Source organism: Chrysoperla carnea, chromosome 1, assembly GCF_905475395.1.
Source record: "Chrysoperla carnea chromosome 1, inChrCarn1.1, whole genome shotgun sequence".
NCBI lineage: Eukaryota > Metazoa > Arthropoda > Insecta > Neuroptera > Chrysopidae > Chrysoperla > Chrysoperla carnea.
This window is the reverse complement of record NC_058337.1, coordinates 93,939,743-93,965,240: the sequence shown is the minus strand read 5'-3', so window position 1 is coordinate 93,965,240 and position 25,498 is coordinate 93,939,743. Positions and strand designations below refer to the sequence as shown.

General features: G+C 31.0%; 1 protein-coding gene across 1 annotated transcript; it reads left to right on the top strand.

Annotated features, from left to right (window-relative positions):
- Positions 1-84: 84 nt before the first annotated feature.
- LOC123306047 (myosin-VIIa) lies at positions 85-24,990 on the top strand. The gene is made up of 7 exons (XM_044887912.1): positions 85-115; positions 7,875-7,931; positions 14,645-14,905; positions 15,834-16,397; positions 16,585-21,767; positions 21,843-22,110; positions 23,165-24,990. The coding sequence occupies exons 2-7, from the start codon at positions 7,914-7,916 to the stop codon at positions 23,369-23,371; spliced, it is 6,501 nt and encodes a 2,166-aa protein (XP_044743847.1). The 5' UTR covers positions 85-115; positions 7,875-7,913; the 3' UTR covers positions 23,372-24,990.
- The last annotated feature ends 508 nt before the right edge of the window (positions 24,991-25,498 follow it).

The window sequence follows — 25,498 nt, the reverse complement described above, 5'->3', positions numbered from 1 at the left end:
CTAAAAATCTGTTTATAAGTTTATAAGTATCGGAGAAAATCGTGAATATACCCAACAGAATACTTCCTTTTTTAAATGCGTTAGGACTTAAATACAATTAAATTGATCGGCTTATGTAAGTATTATAAATCTATTGTCTATGTAAATTTAATAAATCGATATTACTTAGATAAAAGATAAATGAAACATTTAAAATTCTTGAAGGCCTTTAACATTGATATTATTCAATTAATTCAAAAGAATTTTTATTCACGTCATTACCAACGTTTTTTTCTTCTCAATTTTTAAATAATTATACAAGCTTATTATATTTATATATATTTGAATTTTATAATTATGCTAAGGCATGCAAATATTTTTTGACTTTCTGACAGAAAGTTGTTGTCTTTACTCCGAAAATCGAAGATTTCAGATGTAAAAATATTGAATAATAAAAGCAGGCATCGTCACGTAAAAGTTAATTAACAGACATTTGAGACTCTTTCCATTAGATCATTTTGTCTTGGTTTCGAGTACAGGTAGTCTTCACCTATACTCCTTCGTGGTTTTTACCGTAGTAGTACATAAGCAAATAAAGTCTTAGGATAGTAAAATATTTTTTAACAATTTTAAGGTATTTTCTACAACAAAGCCGACTATATGGCCACTTCTGTAGTCGTAGACTATTTGGCAAAGAGCGCCGACTATCCTGGTTCTTACATATGCATTGCTTACACTTGACTTTCAGGAATCATTCTCCAATTTGTCAAAAAAAAATTCATACACGAGACTTTCTTTTTGACATGAGTAAATTTTAATTGATCTCTTTCACTTTAATCAACAATAATCATCGATCTGACTCGTGCTAAAGCAAAAATCAAGAAACAATGCGAAGTAAACGAAACATGTTCCTACAAACTCGGAGGCGGTGGTTGTGAGTTGTACGCGAATAAACTGCGAGTAAACCAAGCGTCACAAAAATTTCATAATACCTTCGAAACCGTGATCAGCTTGGTCTAAGTCATAGTTGGCATAACTCTAAACTATTTTCCTTAACTCGATGAGGGGCCATAGATTTGTTGGGAGCCTACGTAAGGGATACAATTTTTTTAAAACAGTTTAATTCCTAAAAACTTAAGAATGACATAAGAAACTTATCTAATAGCATACCTTTTTTTATCACTTTGGATGAAGAATTTTCACTTCACGAATAGAAAAGTGAAGTTGTTTTTTAAAAATCTTTAGAGGCATTCAAAGGATGAAGGTGCTAGTGCTTTATAGCGGAAAGCGAAAGTACTTCATGTCGGCTAGCGTTAGCGAGGATACTTGTCCAGAGTGTGAATCAAGAGTTAAAGATTTTTTCTAAAGCTCCTTTTAGGCATGTAAGGAAGGCACTGTAAAGAATGAAAGCATACCCAGTGTGTATGTAACCTTATTATTGACAACTTACAAATGTGTTCTACAAAACTATAATAACTACACGACGAATACAAAATAAAACGTATTATTTTATTATCATACAATATTTTATAATCACTTTCATACGTATGTACATACAAAATGTTGTTCATGCAATATAACTGTTATCATAATATAATTTATTATAGTTTTACATAGCCACGTAGAATCGTAGATTCATGAACATTTATTTTGTTGATTCAAATTTACATTTGTAAATAAATAAATATATGTATAATAAAATAAAATGTTCATACAATGATACCTACTGTGCTATGCTGCATGTATGGCAAAAAAGACAATTTCACTTCCTTTCTAATAATATAATTTTCTGTTTTGTTGTTTTTATTTTCTTTGTAATACATAAGTATGTAAAACCAGAGGGAAAAAGTCGTTGAGAAACTTCAGATATCAAAACATACACCTTCGAGATTATGGATTTGTTTTTGTTGCCTACACTTTTTACACTTTTTTTTTAAATGTACATTTTGTCTAAACTGAGGCGTTGTTGTTACATAATAAAACTAACAGAATATAGCGCATCGTTACGATGTATCATTGAATCAACGTTATCATATCGTTTTGATCACAATGGTATCAGGATGTTGTGAATAAATAAAGAAAAGCCTTGATAACGGAGATGACGTAATGGACATATAACAACACCGTTTACGTTACAAGTATCTCGATATAGTGTACACAATAGAATAATATAACGTCTACACTGAGTGTGTTTTTTTTAAACTGACCTTAGGAGGTGTAAAAAAGTGTAGTGCATGGAAGGAAACTCATAGCCTACTAGTAAAACAAACGGAAGAGAAGTAAAAACTATCGTCTATTTATTATAACATATTTTGATTTATAAATATTTTATCGAATAATGATTACTTCTAACGCCGCTCACATAAGTTACGGTTTTATTTTATGTATGATTTAGCTCAATAAGTATTTCAATTAATGGTCAAATACGATAACAAAAACGTTACCCAAAATTTTATCAAAAATTGTTTAGAAATTTATAAAATATAAGATTCAATTAGTTTTGATTCAAATATTGATCAAAACCACACAACAATTGTTAATTTTGTCAATATCAAATTTCCATCAAAATAAGGTTTTTTTTTCTATCTTGTATCTATAAAACTTGTACTTCGTCCAGTATACGTTTAATGCGTCTTAATCGTGTTTATGGTTTGAAAAATGGCTGCGTATCAAGCTGAGTATCAAGCTAATTCAGTTGTTCTTACAATAGCTTGTTCGTAACCTATTTGCCTAATATACAAGTGAATACGCTGAATTTTGTTTTCCTTTAAATCGTGCCGCCCTGAAAAACCTGGCACCCCGGGCGGTCGCCCTCCCGCTAAGCCGCTAGTGTCTGTATAGATTTTGACCTGTCCATTAAAACATCTAAATGAGAATTTCTTCACAAAAATTGACTAACAGACTGGGCATGTTTTCGCAGTTAAAATCTTAAACTTTATTGAATCACAGATTTGAGGCTGGAGAAATTAGCTACTTACGTCTCTATTTATAGAAATTAAAGGAGCAGTAAATCTACGACACCAGGTGCTTAAAAATCATTATTTTTAACCTCTGGGCAAAAAAAGGGGGTGCTATAAGTTAAACGTGCCTGTGTTAATGTGTATCTGTGTGTCTATCTGTGGCATCATAGCTCCTAAATGGATGAACCAATTTTTGTTTGTTTAAAAGGTAATTTAATCGAGAGTGTTCTTAGCTATGTTAGAAGTTCGAGTTTAGAGTTCTGTACCCGATAACAACCAAAAAACACATTTGGCTGTCATTTTCTTGAATGATAGATACTTAACAACACTCTCAATCAAATTACCTTTCAAACAAAAAAATATAATAATCGTTTCATCCGTTTAGGAGCTTCGATGCAACAAACGAATCGATCAGAGCTGATTTTATGTCGGGGGTTTCTTTAAATTAATTTGATATTTTTTTTATAAATTTATCAAAATAATTTATGGCTGATATCATCTTTGATGATTGCATGTCCTTAGCTCATCACTTTATTTTACATAACCTCAACACACATATATTATGTATGATAAACCTCATGCGCTAATATTAGTCTAGGAGCCATACTATGTATACTGCACATTCCGTAGTCGATAGGTTTACATGGTTGCAATCAAGTTTTATAAATATAGTTTATGAATTTAATTTTTAAAGGTGCTTGTCTATGTTATAACTAATTTTTATTAATAATAGTCTAGTCGACAAGTTTCATTAAAAATGAAAAATCACGCATTTTTTGTAAACTTCTGAATCCATCTGTCTGGGACCCATTTTGTAAACCGTAAGAGATAGATCAAAAGTTTAAAAGTAAAAAATGTTCCTTATAAAAAAATACTACTTTTGATTGAAACATTTTTTCGTAAACATCATTGTTTACTCGTGAGAGCGCAAATAAAGTGCAAATTATATAGTTTGTATTATATAGGAATATCAGTTAAGTGTGTATGTATGTATGTATGTTTGGCTATCTTTCTTTTCTTATATGACGTCGAAAAACAAACGATTGCGTGATCAACACTGTCTTTACATGGTATTTCAACAATAAACTCAGTCAATTGTTTGTTTTCACTTGTTTTATAAAAATTTTTGGCAGGACATCCATCGGTTACGGAATGTAACTATAGGCTCTGAGACTATATATAGTTAAAGATAATAATAATGTTATAAAATTACAAACGCACACAAATCAAGTCACACACTAAAGTGAAATGCAAACCAAAACGTACTTAATTCAACAAATATAATAAGAACTGTTGCATGACATTAGATGATTTGATTATTATAAAATTATCATTATTATTATTTTTATTATTTATGAAATATTATTTAATTATTTTTTTATAAATTTACATAAACATACATAAACACTCGTTTTCGAACCAGTTGAGTGGAACAATTTTTTTATTAAAAACTAGTATTTGATGAGGGAGGCTACATTGATTGTCTATTAAATAATTGTTAAGAAAGTATTTTTTTTACGAACCGAATCCAAGTTCAGGTTTAAAAAAGTGTGCTGAAGATGACCGATTGTGATATTACTCAAAGAGTATAAGATAGAGGAGAGGGTCCCATTACTGGCAATGTTAAAAAAGATTATACGAATTGCAACGCCTCTTGTAATTGTGCCCAGTCATAAATATGTAAAACGGGCGGGAGAACCCATTAAATTTAATTTAAATTTGAAAGTGGGAATATTCCAAAACTAATTGATAACGGAAAAATTGAATTCTATAAAGGTTATTCCATTTAATACCAAGGAAAAATATATAATTTTATGTGAATACAAATTTAAACTGTCATGGCAGTCCTTTAGTATTTGGACACAAATACCAGATGGCATTCGTGCATGTATACTTCCCTCTATCTTATACTCTTCGATATTGCTGTTCTGCAGTGGGTGGCGGATTTAAATGCTTTGCCGCTCTAAGCGAGCATGATGGCCAAGTCGCTTTAGCAACACAAAGGTATATTTTTTAATACTCCCTACAAAGTTAAATTTATAGATTTAAGCTGTTAATGTTTTTAACATCCAAATCCCATATTGAAGTGTTTTTAAAGGTATGCTTTATTATGTAACAAGGCTTATTTTCTTAAGATTAATTTGGAAACCTAATATTCATTAGTTAGAAACATAACAAATACTTTCCTATAAAGAAAATTATAACAAGCGACACTCGTTTTTCCATAAAATACATCTAAAGTAATGAAATTGCATATGCATTTTCTATAAGTGATTTTCTCCATGTCTTTAGGCATCAATATCAATATTTCAAAAACTATGGTATATATCAAAAAATTTCACTTATGGTTTTCGTCTAATTTTCTTCTAAAGTTCTAACAGAATCCACCCGGAAAATTTGAAACGAAAGTCTCAAATAATTTCATATTTAATAGTTTCATCACTGAGCTAGGAACGTCCTTGAAACTCCAAAATGTAAACAATTTTTGGAATAGCTCGAGAAACTGCCATTATATCGTAGGTACCTCTAAAAGTTATACTTACCGAGCTATGCTAAGTAAATACTCACTGCATATGGTATGTCTCTGTTTAAAAATAACTCAAAAAAGGGGTTATAGTATAATTAAATAGCATAAAAATTAACGAAAATATTAACTAGGGGGGAGTAGATTTAAAGTTGGTTTGATGAACTCTAGTAGCTCAGTTTGTTAAAGCTTAACCAATTCTTTTCGCGTTATGCCTAGGGTAGCGGGTTCGATGCCCGCCTTCACAACAAAAATTAATTTAATTAATAGTTGTGATGGTGTAGTGCATGATATATGCATGAAGGAAGTGCATTTAGCCTCTCAAAATAATTGAGTAGCTGATAAATGAAATTATCAGCAGAAAAGGTGCTAAAACACATACATGGTATCACAATGGGCTCTGTAGCCTAAGTGTGTCCTTCGTCGACAGCCAATATAACCAACTAACCTAACCTTGATCGGAACATGTGTTTCGTTAAAATCACATCATATTTTTGTAATTAAAGTTTTCGATTTTTAATCCCTGCTTAAAATTTTTGATGAAGTCCGCTACTAATAATAATATAAAATTGATCGGAAAAAAACTGATACAAGGGGCCCTTTATGACCTTTAGACATGACCTTTACAGGCCATATAACTAACTTTCTAAATAAATAAATATTGTATTCGTTGCTACTTGATTACCAAGTGAAAATTTAAATGATAATTCTCTAAAAGAAATTATATTTTGCATTATTTGAAATCAATAATCAAATCAATCAGTATTCAATAAATTATTATGCATGCGTATTTTTATTAAAACGTTTACTGCATACATTATTGTTGAAATTCCTGGAATAACACTTACAACTTTTTTTAAAGAACAATTACAGCCAGTGTAACTTTGAGTTTCAACGATGCTTTAACACAAATAATAACTGTACTTACGGAAATTCCTTTATATAGGGTGGGGCATAAAAACGCAATGTTTTTTATGCGAAGTATTAATTCATCAGAAAACGAAGGTAATGTGGGTGTTGAAATACATTCCTTAACTCAAAAATAGATTTTTCAATATCGTGAACGTTGGAACCACGTATATTCCGGTATGATCATTTTCCTCTGAGCTACGAGTCGTTGACTACATTACAGCATGAATTCCGTCACAAATTCAATATCTCCCGATAGTCTGCAATGTTCACAAAGTTTATAAATAACTTCTAAAACCTAATGCAAAAAACTGCATCTCGATCGATCTTACTTTAAAATTTTTCGCGGTTTTTTTGTGTTAAATTTCCTCGTCTATATGAAGACTAATAACGTCTGCACTAAGACCAATTATATTATTTTTATTTGATTTAAAATACCTGATATAATTGAAGATGAAGATCAATGACCTATCAATATACATGTCGTGTGTTTTAAATAATACTCAAAAGTTATTTACTACACATAGGTATTGTATATGATTATTACATTATTTAAGTGACTCTAGTGTACACTTACTTATTTAATATTATGTATAACTTATGTCAGTCAATTAACAGATTTAATTAGTTGATTCAAAAAAGAAACAAAGCAAATGATTCCACAAAAATTTCAATTTCTATTTTGCATTTTTTGAATTTTTGACAAAAAATTATATATCTTTTTCCCAAAGTTTACCGGTTTTGAGTTATTAACAGTTTAATGTTTGGAAAAATTTCATTCTCTAAAAACAAAATAGAGAAAAGTATAACAAATCACTATTTTGTAGTGACTATTCACTATTTTCTAGTGACATGCATGCCACTATTTGAAATAATGGAATACTTCTCACTAGCAAATAGTGAATAGTCACTGTTTTCACTATTTCAAACTTAAGAGAGAATCTCCAGTTTTACATATTTCCGCGGTTTCAAGGCCGCAATATCCGAATCAAACCTTTTTAATGTGATGTCTGTGTGTGTGTGTGTACGTATGTGCCTATGCTCGTTCGGATTCTTTCGCCTCGATTATCTCGCGAACCAGTTATGACATTAACACAAGACTGGGCTTATTCGACGCGTAATCGCGTATTTAAGAACTACTTTTCAGCAGAATTAGTTGAGCCGTTTTTTAATGGTAATAAAAAAACAGAAAAAAATTGAATAAATAGAATCTGAAAAGTGGATAAAACACATCATTTATTTGTGGAGATAATGATCGTTCCAGCATAAGCTGCAGTAAATGTTCGAAGAATAATCTATGAAAACTAACAAGGCCTTATTTTTAATGTTTCTCCCCCTCTGGGAAGTTAGTCGTGTGGACTACAGGGGTCGCACTCACACGACTTCAGTACCACACCGACTATGTACTGCCAATTTATTAATTTTTGGATTTATCAGTGAAAGTTTACTTTATTGTTGGCTAAAACATATTTTTAATAATCAATTTTTTTTCTCATTTTTAGGAGTGAAGAGGCAGTTGTTATTTTCATGCTTCGTCAACGATGGTTATCGTTACTCGGGTAAGAAGATACATTTTTCTACTCCATTTAAATATGTAATTATTTATTTATTTTTTTAATTTGTTTGTGAAAATAATAGAGTAATATAATTTTAATTATTATTATCACCATAAATACAAATTAATGTAATTAAAACATCAAAATGAAAATTAATCTTTGAGAATTTTCTAGCCTCGATTTCTACTAAAATGATTTATGATGTTATAACACTTTAAAGTACTTAATTCTAGAATAATAGCATAATTCATAGACAGGCGCGGATCCAGATCTCAAAACAGCTGATGGGCACGATACAACCACCCGAAAATCGGCCAAATGCGAGTCGAAGTATGAACTCGCTCATGATCGATATAGTACATTCCTACAAAGGAGATGTTTACAAAATATGTGGCGCCCTGACAAAGATGTTAGTTTGTTCGCCCACATTTGCACATCTCAATGTCGTCACATTTAGATTCTAAACTACTGAACAAATTCAGATGAAATTTTTTCAAATTAAATTTAACGCTAGTATACATTTTACATTAAATAATTTTATTTAGGTGCTTACTTAAATAACAAATTCGAGATATCGTTTTTTTTCGCGATCCAAATGTTTAGGAGAGCTAAAATTTCGAAATGAATAAACTTTCCTATCCCATTGAGGCACTACCAAGATTTTACCCCGCGAAGAGTTGTCGGTATTTGTTAGAACATTTTTATATTAGGGTATTAGCGGTACAAATCTTGGTCTCATGGTTCGATATGAGCTACCGGCTCTGGTGTGGCGGAATTGTTTTTACATTCTGTTTTCCATTTGCCATCCAGAGTCGTTTTCATTTATAACAGTTTCACTATCATTAATGAATCGCTGATACATCTGAACCACTTTTTTCACTGTCTGGATATCGATATTCAAGTTTTTGACACCAACATTTGGTTCAGGTAGTAAAACTCCCTACTGAAATTGGTCGAGTATCTCCGGAGACCATCTTTGCCCCCAAATCATTGATAACGAAATTTAATAGGGGGTTTATAAATTGACTTTCGGAATCCGCGTGCCAAAATACTAAAAAACCTGTTGGGGTAAATTAATTACGACTAGTATTTACTTAAATTATTATGTACAAATAAATAATAATACATATTTTATATTATTCATGACATCAAATTGTTATGAACACATTTGGGCAGGGCTCGATCTCACGACCTCTGACATTCCGGGTCAGCATTTAAATATATAGAAAAAAATTGCTTAATAAATTTTTTAATAAATTAATCCATATCCGTTAAAGAGAACTTGAAGAAAGGTTGGTTATTTTAACACAAAGAATTGAAAATTTAAATAATAATACAAACCTGAATACTCTAATAGGCCCAAGTGTAAATAATACGAAGTACCTGGATGACCGAGCTTTGCTCGTAATTTTTTGTTTTTTCTTTGGTAAATCGATACCTAGCAAGATCGATTTATGGCCCCCGAAACCCCCTACATACCAAATTTCAACGAACAACTTCGCTACGTATCCGATAGGTGGCAAACATTTGTTCCACTTTTTCTACATAACGAATATTTTCCACATGTATAGTCTTACCTTAATTACATAAAATTTGTAGTTTATACAGTGTGTCGCATTTAAGATGAAAACACTCTCATATTTTGAACTTTAAACTCAGCCTACTACAAATTGACAAATAGAGATGGTTAGAGATATCGAAAAAAATTATGGTCAGAGATGGTTAGAGATATCGAAAAAAATTATTAGAAAAAGTAGCTTAGAATATTTTTTTATACTAATATACCCATTTTCAAAACAAAATTCTCATTTTTAATTTTTTCATTATTTTCTTCTCTTTACTCAAAATTATTACAAAATTTCAAATCGATATTCCTATAAGTAACGAAAAAATGAGGGTGTCTTCATCTTAAATTCGACACACTGTATATGTACTTAGACTAACCATCTACTATTATCACGTATTTTGAAAAGTGTGAGCACAGAAAGATATTTTTTACCCGAAAACAGGAACGAATGCAGACAGACAAACGGAATCTGTTACATCTCCGAATATAATAATTCATATGAATCGTTTAAATGCAGGATATTTAAATTATAACTCTTTAGTCGTTATATCTATTATTATTCTTTATTTCCATACTTTTAGAAGATGCTAGAGGATATTAAATCACTGTTCAAACTTTCATAATATGAGGTAATCGTAAAACAGAGAAAAATTTTAATCATATTTATTATTAATACACAAAAAAAGTTTCATCTGCCTATTCAGTAAAAAAAAGTAGCGGAACTAAAATTGGCCAAGCGCATCGTTTTTATATCCGGTGAGTGGCCATACTGGCGTAGTGCCGTACAATACACCTACTAAGTATAGTACACACATACAACACCCAATATAATGAATGGGTCTTTCAACAAGAGGTATCATTTTAACTTAAAAAATAAACAAACGCAATAATTTTTGTGAAAAGAGCTGAGAATTTTATTTTTATCCAAAGTACAAACTCTGAAGTTACTAATGGAACACAATATTTTCCAAATTTCCGTCGTGATTCTTCTTGCATATGGCCATTCTTTTAATGCAAATTTTTAATGGGAAATGCTAGTTTAAAATCATGACTGCTCAAACAAAATTATCCTGAAGGATGAGGCCGATTTTCATCTGTCTGAGAAGAGAAATAGTCAAATAATTTCTCCATCCACAACAGTGTGAGGCGGTATTTTTTGTTAATTATGGTAGTTCAACCGTTTTAGTGAATGGATTGCGTTACCAAAAGATGTTGACTGCCTTTTTTTGTCCTGAAATTGATGCTCTGGGCATGGACGACGTTTATTTTCAATATGGCGACTCTACATACCATATACAGCTGATTAAACAACGGTTCTATTGCGTGAAAAATTGCCTGAATGTGAGATTCCTCGAAATGGAAACTTTGATTGGCCGCCGCGATCATGCCACCTTATACCATCAGAATTTTTTACTTTAGGACTACGCTAAGGATTAAGTCTACGTCAATGTTCCAGCAAATATTCAAGCACTCGAAGTCAATATTAGAGCTGTTATTCGGGAGATATAGCCGCAAAAATGTGATAACAAATTTCATTCACTTAACAGATATTGTGTTCCATTACTAATCTCAGAGTTTGTACTTTGAATTAAAATAAAGTTATAAGCTCTTTTCAAAAAAATATTTTTTTATTTAGAATGACATTTCTTGTTGAAAGACCCTGTACAAATGCACTCCTCTTTCAAATAATAACAACAACAAAAATTAATATCAGATGGATGGACATCATCTTTAAATACAATATGTAAAATTAATTAAGTTTATTCGATCCCTAATGCCAAGTCTAGATGAAAATTTAAATTCTTAAGTATTTAGTAAAGCTTCTCCTAAGAGCCTAATATTTTTGTTGTTGAAATATTAGTTGTAACATTTGTAAAAAATGATAATAGACGTTATAGTAATTGAGTCAGGGAAAAAAATGTGGTCCACCCCCTAACAATTTGGAGTATTGCCTTTTAAAAGACGAATTCAAATAGTCTTGTAAATATACATATGATACAAAAATTGAACTAGAAAATTGGGGAAAAATCGGAATTTATTAAAAATTTTGTTCTATCAGGGAACGTTTATCACGCCCTCGTTACATTCGATCCGAATGAAGCTAAGTGATTTGGTACAGATTGTTCGATAATCAGAATCGCCGTGACTAATGTAAAGAGGGCCTTATCATATAGAAATCATTGCAATGTTGTATGTGCACAAGACTTTTGTTTACAATCGAATAACCTTAAAATGCTTTTCAAATGTTGATATTTAGTTAAAAGAGAAAAGATATTTACTGCAAATACCTACTTTTCATTTTTATTACCAATTTGCTTGCAATTTTTATTTGAAACCAAAAAAAAAAAAAATATTGTTAGAACTAGTATTTGTATTTAGGTCAAATATGTTAATCGTGTAGTTGTAATGTCTGGCTTGTAATCATTTCAATTGTGGTGATTTATAGTTTTATAAATAACGTTTACACTTTTACACTATAATTGTATGTACGTAAACTTTCACTGTCAAAGTTTACACATTAATTTATTCAATTTGAGATCATACTCATGTTGTATTTCAAAGTCTACTTACAATCATTAGAACATGGTCCGCTCAAAATAATGTTTTTGCACGAACTTATTCAAAGGCAAAAAAAAAAAAAAAAACTAAAGAAAGCAGGTTTTGGCATCTAGTTTTAGACCCTACTAACGCGCAGTCTCAAAAGTGTTGAGGTTTCATTAATTAATACTATGTATACATAAATAAACGATTTTTGGCCAATATCTTGGAAACCATCAACTTTATGAAAAATAGTTTCAAACAACAATTGTCGGGTATTTTATATAAGGAAATGATTAACGTCCAAAATCGAAATTTTGTTGATAATAAATAAAGTAAATAATACTGAGTAATATAAACAAAATTGGACTAAAATTGTAATTATTATTAATATATTCGTTGTTTATTAAAATGTATCAAAAAGTACCATATTGGCAATTTTGACAAATCAAGTATGTAACCTTACTAAATTTGGGTCATTCTTTTCAAATTTGTGATCAAAATTAACCTAGCTATAATATTTTTCAAGAAAATGGAGTCCTGGTCCCAAAATTAAGCACATAAGTGATAGTTAGCGAAAAATTGACATCACAACTGAAAAGAATGACCCAAAATTGGTGGGTTTAAAAAAAATTCCAATAAGATCGGATCAAATTTGCCTGTGTTATCAAAAAATCGAATTTTTCAACTTTATGACGTCATCAGAATCCAAAAAATTTAATTTTGCTCTATCATATCCAAACTTTATCCAATTTTGATAAACAAGTTATGTAATCCTACTAAATTTGGGTCATACTTTTCAAATTTATCATCAAAATTAACCTAGCTCTAACAGGTTTCAAGAATGCGGAGTCCTGGTCCCGGAATTAAGCACATAAATGATAGTTAGCGAAAAATTGACATCACAACTGAAAAGAATGACCCAAAATTAGTGGGTTTCAAAAAAAATGCCAATAAGATTGGATCAAATTTGCCTGTGTTATCAAAAAATCGAATTTTTTAACTTTATGACGTCATCAGAATCCAAAAAATTTAATTTTTGCTCTATCATATCCAAACTTTATCCAATTTTGATAAACCAAGTATGTAATCTTACTAAATTTGGGTCATTCTTTGCAAATTTATGATCAAAATTAACCTAGCTCTAACAGGTTTCAAGAATGCGGAGTCCTGGTCCCGGAATTAAGCACATAAATGATAGTTAGCGAAAAATTGACATCACAACTGAAAAGAATGACCCAAAATTAGTGGGTTTCAAAAAAAATGCCAATAAGATTGGATCAAATTTGCCTGTGTTATCAAAAAATCGAATTTTTTAACTTTATGACGTCATCAGAATCCAAAAAATTTAATTTTTGCTCTATCATATCCAAACTTTATCCAATTTTGATAAACCAAGTATGTAATCTTACTAAATTTGGGTCATTCTTTGCAAATTTATGATCAAAATTAACCTAGCTATAATATGTTTCAAGAACGCGGAGTCCTGGTCCCGGAATTAAGCACATAAGTGATAGCTGGCAAAAAATTGACATCACAACTGAAAAGAATTAACAGTATAGCTGTTAAAATTTCGTTGATAATCGAAATCGATTTTTTAACAGATTCTAATGTTTATGAATATAAGTACCAAACATGAATGTAAACAAATATTCTTCATACATTTACAAATCAGTATTAAAATATTTTTAGGATATCCGGTAAAATAATATTTCATAGTAATTAAATATGAAGTTATTATATCCATTAGTTTGAAATAAAACCATGTATTTTATTGTTTCAGTATTTAGAACATGTGTTCTATTGTATTTTCCAATAAATATTTTTCAATATTCAATATTGAAGTATGAGAGCTGGCAACGTTTTCAAGAGTTTATTTTAGGATGGACGAATTTCGTATATTTCTTTCCTTCTGAATCTGGGAGGGGTTACATTAACTAACGGTGGATTCGCGATATTAAAGCAACCTTATTTCTGTCTGGCAAATTAAAAATTTCATTATTAAACTGTAAAACTAAATCATGAATCAAAATTACAGCCACATTAAAACGATTTTAATACATTTGTTCTTAATTATTAGATTAATAAATAACCTGGCGCGTTGTTAGCAACGATAAAGCTGTCTGGCAATTATATTGATATTGCCAAAAGAACATGAAAAATAATTTGATAAAAATTGTCTTATTCGGTAATGCACACTAGAAAACACAGTAAACGCATCTTCTCTCAAATGCCAAACACATTTCGTTCCTGCCTAATGGCAGACACAAAATAAATATCCAAAATCAAGTCGTCTTGAAATCAACTTTTTCGAGATGAGTTTTCAAACCAAGCTTTGAATATTAGCCTTAAGCATACCAAGACTTATTATATTGGATTTGATTGAGACTTGTGAAAGGATTCGAATAACAAGGCTGGATTGGCGAAAGCTTGCTCAGTCTCGAGGTTACATCTAGTTTTGGTTTATTTTTTCTTTAACTAAAAGAGAATTAAAATCTTCGAAAATAAAACATAAACTACATAACTTAAATTTCTAGTAAATTATTTTGACGTTTACGGTTTACCTTAGTATAAGATTAACGATTTATTAAAATTAGTTATTATATTTCAGGGTGACTACATTTGGATAGAACCAGTATCGGGAAATGAATTTGATGTCGCAATTGGTGCTAGAGTTGTATCGGCCGAAGGACGTCGAATACAAGTACGAGATGACGATGACCGTGAAATATGGCTTACGCCAGAACGGCGTATTAAGGCCATGCATGCAACATCCGTACAAGGAGTGGAGGATATGATTAGTTTAGGTGATTTACATGAAGCTGGAATTTTAAGAAACCTTTTAATTAGATATAATGAAAATTTAATTTATGTAAGTATTTTATATATTGATCCCATATTCCCACTTTGTATTGAGTAGTATATTTATTCCATTATAATAGACAAACAATAGCCTAACTTCGGAAAAATTCTATAAATGCTAAATTTTCGCAAAAGAGTCCTTATGTATTCATAAGTATTTTACGCAGGATGAAAGACTTCGAAAAACAATTTTCGTTAATATCACCCTAACAGTTACTTAATCGCCATAAAAATGGTACAAAAGACCAATTTTGTTTCACAAATTTCCTGCAAAAAATTATCGTTTAGTTTTTGTCTAAAAAATTATCGTTTAGTGTCCTAATTTTTTCTTTAATAGAAAAAATAGTTAAATTCGAGTAAAGCTAAATTTTCTCATAAAGTTTCGTTTAGCCTTCCTATTAAACTGCAAAAAGTCTCCATGTATTAATATACTGTTAAGTGTTTTACGCAGGGTAACCTTCGAAAAATTAAAAATATTTCTTTCTTTACTTTTCTCCTAAAAACAGCCCTTTTCGAGACATAATTCAATCGAGAGAGTTACTAGATTTGTTTAAGTATCCCAATGTATTCCTTAAAAAAACTTCCGCGTTCTTTTCGTAGAATCTCTAATGCCTGTGCCTATTTTTGTTTTGATTGGCTCTCTATGTCTTCTTCGGCCGCAACAACCAAGAAATAGTTTTTCCTACTTTTTTCTTAGACTGCATTCTATCATGACAAGTATAGATGTACTAAGATGCAAATCTTCATACATAAAACGTATTCTGATATTATCTTCATACATACAACGCATTCAGTAAATTTTACCTCATACAATAAAGAAATATTGAATAAGCTTACAATAAAGAAAATTTAATGATACCTCAACATATCTTGTTTAAATTTAACTCAAGGGGCCGCTGCTAAATCTTATCTTATTCATTTTGCAATATTTTTTCTAGACGTACACTGGTTCAATTCTCGTTGCTGTCAATCCATATCAGATATTACCAATATACACAGCAGATCAAATAAAATTATATAAAGAACGTAAAATTGGTGAATTACCTCCACACATATTTGCAATTGGTGATAATTCATATGCACATATGCGTCGTTATGGACAAGATCAATGTATTGTAATATCTGGAGAATCTGGTGCTGGTAAAACCGAAAGTACAAAATTAATATTACAATATTTAGCTGCAATTAGTGGAAAACATTCATGGATTGAACAACAAATATTAGAGGCTAATCCAATTTTAGAAGCATTTGGGAATGCAAAAACTGTACGAAATGATAATTCATCACGTTTCGGCAAATATATTGATATACATTTTAATAGTCATGGTGTTATTGAAGGAGCGAAAATTGAACAATATTTATTAGAAAAATCTAGAATAGTGTCACAAAATCCAGATGAACGTAATTATCATATATTTTATTGTTTATTGGCTGGATTAAGTAAAGAAGATAAACAAAAATTGGATTTAGGCGATGCTAGTCAATATCGTTATTTAACTGGGGTAAGTACATTTTTTTATTAAGACTAATTTTGGTTCCTGATAAAATTATTATAATAATTATTTTGATCACTTCATAAAATTACAAATCCATCCCAAGGCCTAGCAAAAACTATAATAATTGCCCCTGACTCTCATCCAGTAGTGTCATTGACTTGCTAGAAACTAATGTACGCTTTGTTTTATATAGGGTGGAAGTATCACATGCGAAGGACGTGATGATGCTGCTGAATTTGCTGATATTCGATCTGCAATGAAAGTATTACTATTTACCGATCAAGAAATTTGGGAAATCATTAAACTATTAGCTGCTTTATTACATGTGGGCAATATTAAATATAAAGCAACCGTTGTAGATAATTTAGATGCAACAGAAATACCAGACGCCACAAATGTCCATCGTGTTGCACAATTATTAGGTGTTCCTGCTCAACCATTAATCGATGCACTTACTCAAAAAACATTATTCGCTCATGGGGAAACCGTTGTCTCAACATTATCAAAAGAACAATCAGTGGATGTGCGAGATGCCTTTGTTAAAGGGATCTATGGACGTTTATTTGTTTTAATTGTCAAAAAAATCAACAATGCCATATTCAAGCCAAAAGCATCAACACGATGTGCAATTGGAGTTTTGGATATATTCGGTTTCGAGAATTTTAGTCACAATAGTTTTGAACAATTTTGTATAAATTATGCAAATGAAAATTTGCAACAATTTTTTGTTCAACACATTTTCAAATTAGAACAAGAAGAATACAATTTGGAAGGTATTAATTGGCAACATATTGAATTTGTGGATAATCAAGATGCGTTAGATTTGATTGCAATAAAACAATTAAATATTATGGCTTTAATTGATGAAGAAAGTAAATTTCCAAAGGGTACCGATCAAACAATGTTAGCGAAAATTCATAAGACGCATGGTACGCATAAGAATTATTTAAAACCAAAATCAGATATAAATACAAGTTTTGGATTAAATCATTTTGCTGGAGTTGTATTTTATGATACTCGTGGGTTTCTCGAAAAAAATCGTGATACTTTTAGTGCAGATTTATTACAATTAATTCATATATCCAATAATAAATTTTTACAACAAATTTTCGCTGATGATATTGGAATGGGAAGTGAAACTAGAAAACGTACACCAACTTTATCTACACAATTCAAAAAAAGTTTAGATGCGTTAATGAAAACTCTGTCAAGTTGTCAACCCTTCTTTATTCGATGTATTAAACCCAATGAATATAAGAAACCTATGATGTTCGATCGAAATTTATGTTGTCGACAGCTACGTTACTCAGGAATGATGGAAACAATTCGTATACGACGTGCTGGATATCCAATTCGACATAGTTTTCGTGATTTTGTTGAACGGTATCGATTTTTAATACCTGGAGTTCCACCAAGTCATAAAACTGATTGTCGTTTAGCGACAAGCAAAATTTGTGCTTCTGTATTAGGCAGAACTGACTATCAGTTGGGTCACACCAAAGTATTTTTAAAAGATGCACATGATTTATTCTTGGAACAAGAAAGAGATCGTGTATTGACTAGAAAAATTTTAATTTTACAACGATCAATACGTGGTTGGGTATATCGTAGACGATTCTTGCGAATGAAAGCTGCTGCTATGATTATTCAAAAGTATTGGCAAGGATACGCACAACGCCAGAGGTATAAACGAATGCGAGTTGGTTATATGCGCTTACAAGCGTTAATTCGAGCACGAGTTTTATCACATCGCTTTCGACATTTACGTGGCCATATTGTAGGATTGCAGGCACATTCCCGAGGATTTTTAGTACGACGAGAATATGGTCATAAAATGTGGGCAATTGTTAAAATACAGTCACATGTTCGACGTATGATTGCTCAACGACGATTCCAAAAATTGAAATTTGAATACAGGCAGCATTTGGAAGCATTACGCTTACGCAAGCTAGAAGAACGGGAGTTGAAAGATGCGGGAAATAAACGAGCTAAAGAAATTGCTGAACAAAATTATAGGGAAAGAATGTATGAATTAGAACGTAAAGAAATGGAAATCGAAATGGAAGATCGTCGGAGAGTTGAAGTTAAGAAGAATATAATAAACGATGCAGCCAGAAAGCAAGACGAACCTGTAGATGATTCAAAATTAGTTGAAGCTATGTTCGATTTCTTACCAGATAGTTCAAGTGAAGCACCAACGCCTGCTCGTGAAACTTCTGTATTTATGGATTTACCAAATAATACGGATCAACAAGAAATCATATCACCAATGCAAACACCTTCAGAGGATGAAGAAGATTTAAGTGATTTTAAGTTCCAAAAATTTGCTGCAACATATTTCCAAGGAAACATCAATCATCAATATTCAAGAAAACCATTAAAACATCCTCTCTTGCCATTACATACCCAAGGGGATCAATTAGCAGCCCAAGCGTTGTGGGTTACAATTTTACGTTTTACTGGTGATATTGCTGAACCAAAATATCATACAATGGATCGTGACAATACATCGGTCATGTCAAAAGTAACAGCAACACTAGGTCGTAATTTTATACGTAGTAAAGAATTTCAAGAAGCACAAATGATTGGATTGGATCCAGAATCATTTATGAAAACAAAACCACGATCAATTCGACATAAATTAGTTTCGTTAACACTAAAACGCAAAAATAAGCTAGGAGAAGATGTTCGAAGAAAGCTTCAAGATGAAGAATACACTGCAGATAGTTATCAATCGTGGCTTGAATCACGCCCTACATCAAATTTGGAAAAATTACATTTTATTATTGGACATGGAATTTTACGTGCTGAACTTCGTGATGAAATTTATTGTCAAATTTGTAAACAATTAACAAATAATCCATCGAAATCTTCACACGCTAGAGGCTGGATATTACTGTCTCTCTGTGTGGGTTGTTTTGCTCCATCAGAAAAGTTTGTAAATTATTTACGAGCATTTATTAGAGAAGGTCCACCAGGATATGCACCATATTGTGAAGATCGATTAAAACGTACATTTAATAATGGAACACGAAACCAACCTCCAAGTTGGTTGGAGTTGCAAGCTACCAAATCGAAAAAACCTATAATGTTACCAATAACTTTTATGGACGGTAATACAAAAACATTACTGGCTGATTCAGCAACAACAGCTCGTGAACTTTGTAACCAATTATCAGACAAAATTGCATTGAAGGATCAGTTTGGATTTTCACTGTATATTGCGTTATTTGATAAAGTTTCATCACTAGGAAGTGGTGGTGATCATGTTATGGATGCAATCTCACAGTGTGAACAATATGCGAAAGAACAAGGGGCCCAAGAAAGAAATGCGCCTTGGAGATTATTTTTCCGTAAAGAAATTTTTGCTCCATGGCATGATCCTACTGAAGATCAAGTGGCAACGAATTTAATATACCAGCAAGTTGTCCGAGGTGTTAAATTTGGCGAATATCGTTGTGATAAAGAAGAAGATTTAGCTATGATTGCTGCTCAACAGTATTTTATTGAATATAACACTGATTTAAATGTCGAACGATTATTTTCTCTTCTTCCAAATTACATTCCAGATTATTGTTTAACTGGTATCGAAAATGCAATAGATCGATGGGGTGCTTTAGTTGTACAAGCTTATAAAAAGAGTTATTATTTAAAAGAAAAAGTTCCTCCGCTTCGTGTTAAAGAGGACGTAGTAGGTTACGCGAAATTTAAATGGCCATTATTATTTTCACGATTTTATGAGGCATATCGAAATTCTGGTCCCAATTTACCGAAAAATGATGTTATTATAGCCGTTAATTGGACTGGAGTTTATGTCGTTGACGATCAAGAACAAGTATTACTCGAATTATCATTCCCGGAAATAACAACCGTGTCTAGCCAGAAAACAAATAAAGTATTTACACAAACATTTAGTTTATCAACGGTTCGAGGAGAAGAATTTACATTCCAAAGTCCAAATGCAGAAGATATTCGTGATTTAGTTGTATATTTTTTAGAGGGTTTAAAAAAGCGGTCAAAGTTTGTGATTGCTTTACAAGATTACAAAGCCCCAGGCGAAGGCTCCAGTTTTTTAACTTTTCAAAAGGGCGATCTGATTATACTGGAGGAGGACAGCACAGGCGAGACAGTTTTAAATTCAGGGTGGTGCGTTGGGCGTTGCGAACGTTCACAAGAAAAGGGTGATTTCCCTGCAGAAACTGTATATGTTTTACCATCAATGTCGAAACCACCTAATGATATTTTAGCGCTGTTTAGTCTTGAAGCGGCAGATCATGGTCGAAGACTTACTCAACAATTTTCTGTAAATGGGACCGAAAATCGTGATCGACCGCATAATTTATCCGAATATGCACTAGATCATTTCCGTGCTCCATTAAAAAGAACAATGTCAAAAGCATTAACTTTAACTTCAGCAAGAAGGGGGAATATCGATGATTTATGGCGATATTCTCGAGACCCAATCAAACAACCACTTTTAAAGAAATTACTTGCAAAAGACGAACTAGTGGAAGAGGCTTGTTTTGCTTTCACTGCCATTTTAAAATATATGGGAGATTTACCTTCAAAACGGCCTAGAATTGGAAATGAATACACCGACGCAATATTTGAAAAACCTTTAAAACATGAAATATTACGCGATGAAATTTATTGCCAAATAATGAAACAGTTAACGGATAATACGAATCGATTATCTGAAGAACGTGGATGGGAATTAATGTGGTTAGCCACAGGATTATTTACCTGCAGTCAAAGTTTATTAAAAGAACTTACCTTATTTTTACGCACACGACGTCATCCAATATCCCAAGACTCCTTGCATAGATTACAAAAAACATTACGTAACGGTCAACGAAAATACCCACCACATCAAGTAGAAGTTGAGGCTATTCAACATAAAACAACACAAATTTTCCATAAAGTTTATTTCCCCGATGATACTGATGAGGCATTTGAAGTGGATTCTAGTACACGTGCAAAAGATTTCTGCCAAAATATTAGCCAAAGGTTAAACTTACGATCAAGTGAAGGTTTCAGCTTATTTGTAAAGATAGCGGATAAAGTAATTTCCGTACCCGAAGGTGATTTCTTCTTTGATTTCGTTCGTCATTTAACCGATTGGATTAAGAAAGCAAGGCCAAGTCGTGATGGAGTTTCACCACAATTTACATATCAAGTATTTTTCATGAAAAAATTATGGACAAATACCGTGCCAGGTAAAGATGGCAATGCTGATTTAATATTCCATTTCCATCAAGAGTTACCAAAATTGTTACGAGGTTATCATAAATGTACGAAAGAGGAAGCAGCACGATTAGCTGCTTTAGTTTATCGCGTTCGATTTGGAGAAAGTAAACAGGAATTACAAGCAATTCCGTAAGTATATTTTATATATAAGTTTTCAGAAATTTTTCTTATTAATTTTTCATATTTGAAAATTTTTTGCTTCAGTCAAATGTTAAGAGAACTAGTGCCAGCCGATTTAGTGAAAGTTCAAAGTGCTAATGATTGGAAAAGAGCAATTGTAGCTGCGTATAATCAAGATGCTGGACGTAGTCCGGAGAATGCCAAAATAACATTTTTAAAAATAATATACAGATGGCCCACATTTGGATCTGCTTTCTTCGAAGTAAAACAAACAACTGAACCAAATTATCCAGAAATGTTGTTAATTGCAATTAATAAACATGGAGTCAGCTTAATTCATCCACAAACAAAAGTATGTATATTATATTATTTAATATAATTGTGTCTAAATTCAGTGATTTATTTTTTGTTCGCTTAAATAAATTTACTATCATTCTTTGGGTGGAGAGGACATTAACTCAATATATCCCCCTGGATTCTTGGTGGTTCGGTGGTTCATATAATGCACAAAAGTTTATTCAGTTGTTTGTTAGTAAAAAAAGTTAGTTTGTTAGTAGTAAACAAAAAATAAATAACCGAATTTAAACACAAGTTTATATAGTCTAAGATCCCAATTAGGATCGACCTTCACCCATCTGTTTACCGAATGAAAGTTATTTTTTATGAAATATAAAATGTTAACAAATATCCCTGCAATGGGTTGCCTAGAAAAATGTGGTCAAGACTACTTTTAGTGAAAATATCAAGAGTAAAATTTTTTGAAATTTTTCAGACTTGCATATCTAACGAATATTGATCTACTCGAAAGTAAAAGCCATAAAGAATATGCAGCAGCTATGCTGTCTGCCTCTTTTCGTTCACTATTTTCGCATTTATACAAGTTGTGAATAGTAATTACGTTCATCTGTTAATTCATTGCCTCACATATATAAATAAAGATAATTTTATTGCAAATACGGTGCTATATGATTGTCCACAAAATATCAGTCAAAAAATAAAATTTACAAGCTTTCCAAGTTTTGATATTTTTATTAAAAGTTGTCTGGACCATATTTTTTAGGGCAACCCACAACAGGGATATTTGTAAATATTTTACATTTCATAAAAAATAACTTTCATTCGGTAAACAGATGGGTGAAGGTCGACCTTAATTCGGATCTTGTAGTAATATGGTTGTTATACATATTTTTTTCGAATTTAATATTCATATTCTGATCTAATTACGTCTAAAAAGCTTCAAATGATTTATTGTTACAACAAAAAAGATTTTTAAAAAAACATCTCGATAACTTCAGTAATCCGTGTATGATGCGTACCTCAGGAATTTATTTATTTGTAATTTAATTTTTTATTTTTAAATATACCTACCATTAAAACTCACATAATAAACTATTTTTATTTTACAGGATATATTAGTAACCCATCCATTTACAAGGATATCAAATTGGTCGTCGGGTAATACATACTTCCATATGACTATTGGAAACTTAGTTCGTGGTTCAAAATTATTATGTGAAACATCATTAGGATATAAAATGGATGATCTCTTAACGTCATATATTTCGTTGATGTTAACCAATATGAATAAACAAAGAAGTATCAGAATTAAATAATAGAAATTTACGTGGAATGGGTAGATTGCTTTTAGAATTTGACGTTTATAGATCTGCCCTGTATTTAAAATTTGACGATTATAGATCTAGATGCGGTAACTAAAATAGTAAAGACAAGTTTCTAAAATATCTACTTAAGTAAGCAAAAACTGTACCAAGTTTAAAAGTTTTAACCGAATTTAAATTTGTTAGAAAAGATTAACGAATCCATTTATAATGTGGGCTATATTATGGTCATATATAGAAAATGGCTGGGACATTTCAAAAATAGAGACTTATAGAAATAACCTGGTCTCGATAATAAATCTCTAAGGAATCTCTATATTAAATCAAAGTATTATATTGATTTGGTACTATTCAATTATATTTTGTGTTTGTTAAAGGCAAAGAATTAACCACCGTTATAATTAAAATATGTTTACCCTCTCTGTAACTGCATATGACGCAAAAGTAAAAAAATTGTCATAAAATAAATACCTAAATTTTTCTGGGATTTGAACCACGTATTTCTAATTTATTGTGCTACTGCTCTAATTCCAAACTAGATCATTCATCTAATAAAATGTAGAAGAGTAGAAAATATAACACTAATTCGAGCAAATAATAGATCCGCGCTTCAAACACTGTAAATATATTATTTTTCACACATTCTAAATTCAAAATTAATCCATTATTTATATAGCACGCAAATTTAGTTCTTTCTTGTACGATTATTTGGTCCAGATTCTTTCTTTTATTCATTTAATTTCAATAACGTTAAATATTACATAACATCTCTTTATTACATAAACATGAATTCGAAAAACCATGTACCATTGCAGTTGGTTCCCGGTGAAATAAAAATCCATGAACATATTCAGTCTGGTAGAACGTATTTACGTAAAATAAAAATGATGAATCTCACCTTTAGTAGTATTCACCAGTCTAAAATATGCAGTCATTTGATTTTCTATTGATAACGAGGAGTTGCAAACCCGCCAACAGGCGATAATAATTCGTACTAATTAAAACAGGAAGTCAACCCGTTTTGAGTAGTTCGAATTTAGACTATCAGGCTACTTACCATTTATCAATAGGCTTCTTGGATGTTGAGTATATCTTGGATGTACCTATAGTGTAATAAATTTAACTATACTACCATTTTTTTAAATTGAAAAATAAATTAGGTTAAATGGCTTAAAAAACTGCATTTAAGTGTTCTTACATCTTTTTACAATCATTCTATCTTTTTCTGTTTTGAAATCACAGCAAAGAGGGTACAAAAAGAAAGACACGGTGTTTGTAAAAAGATTTAATAACACTTAAATAGTCTATTCCGACATTTAAAAATTTTTTTGATCTGATTTATTTTTTAAAAAAGTAGCAAGAAATGCAGCTTGCATATGCACTTTTGGCTGCTCAGTACGAAGTATGGTGAATCTATTATATTTTATACCACGATTTGATTATGAGCATAAAAAAATTTACAAATCCATTTCTTATTTTGCGTTCCAGTTCATTTAACAATATGCCTTTTACTACTTAAACATTCCATTACAATTTAACGAATCTCAAAATAAGCTTTTAGTAATCTTAAGAGGAAGAATTATTCTCTGTTTAAAATTCACAGGATTCTAGATCTTAAAATGTTGACTGATATTATAAAAAAACATCCATATAATATTAAATCAAAATCAAATTTAATTAATAAATTAAGTAAAAAAAAAGAATATTTTTATATTGAAAATATGAAATTAATTCATATATTAAATGTAACGTCTAAACATTAGACACTATTTTGAAATGTGGGATATTTTTTTGTAAACGTATTTGTATATAAAATTAAAAATTTGTTCATTTTATTTAATCAATAAAATATTAAAAACTGTTTATTAATTTTTGTAATCTCTTAAATTATTTTTGTACTTCCCAAGTACATAGAGCGTTTTGTATAAAGAGTTTCAATTTATCCAAAAACACGAAAGTTTATTTGAGTGAATGATGTTGAATCTTTATTTAAATAGCTAGAAATAGTTCGCTGTAACTTATTTGTGTAATAATAACCTACCTATCTTTAAGGGCAGATATAATGAAAACCAATGGGGCCTTTCAATAGATTATCGATAAAAAACAAGTTTGATTAGTTAA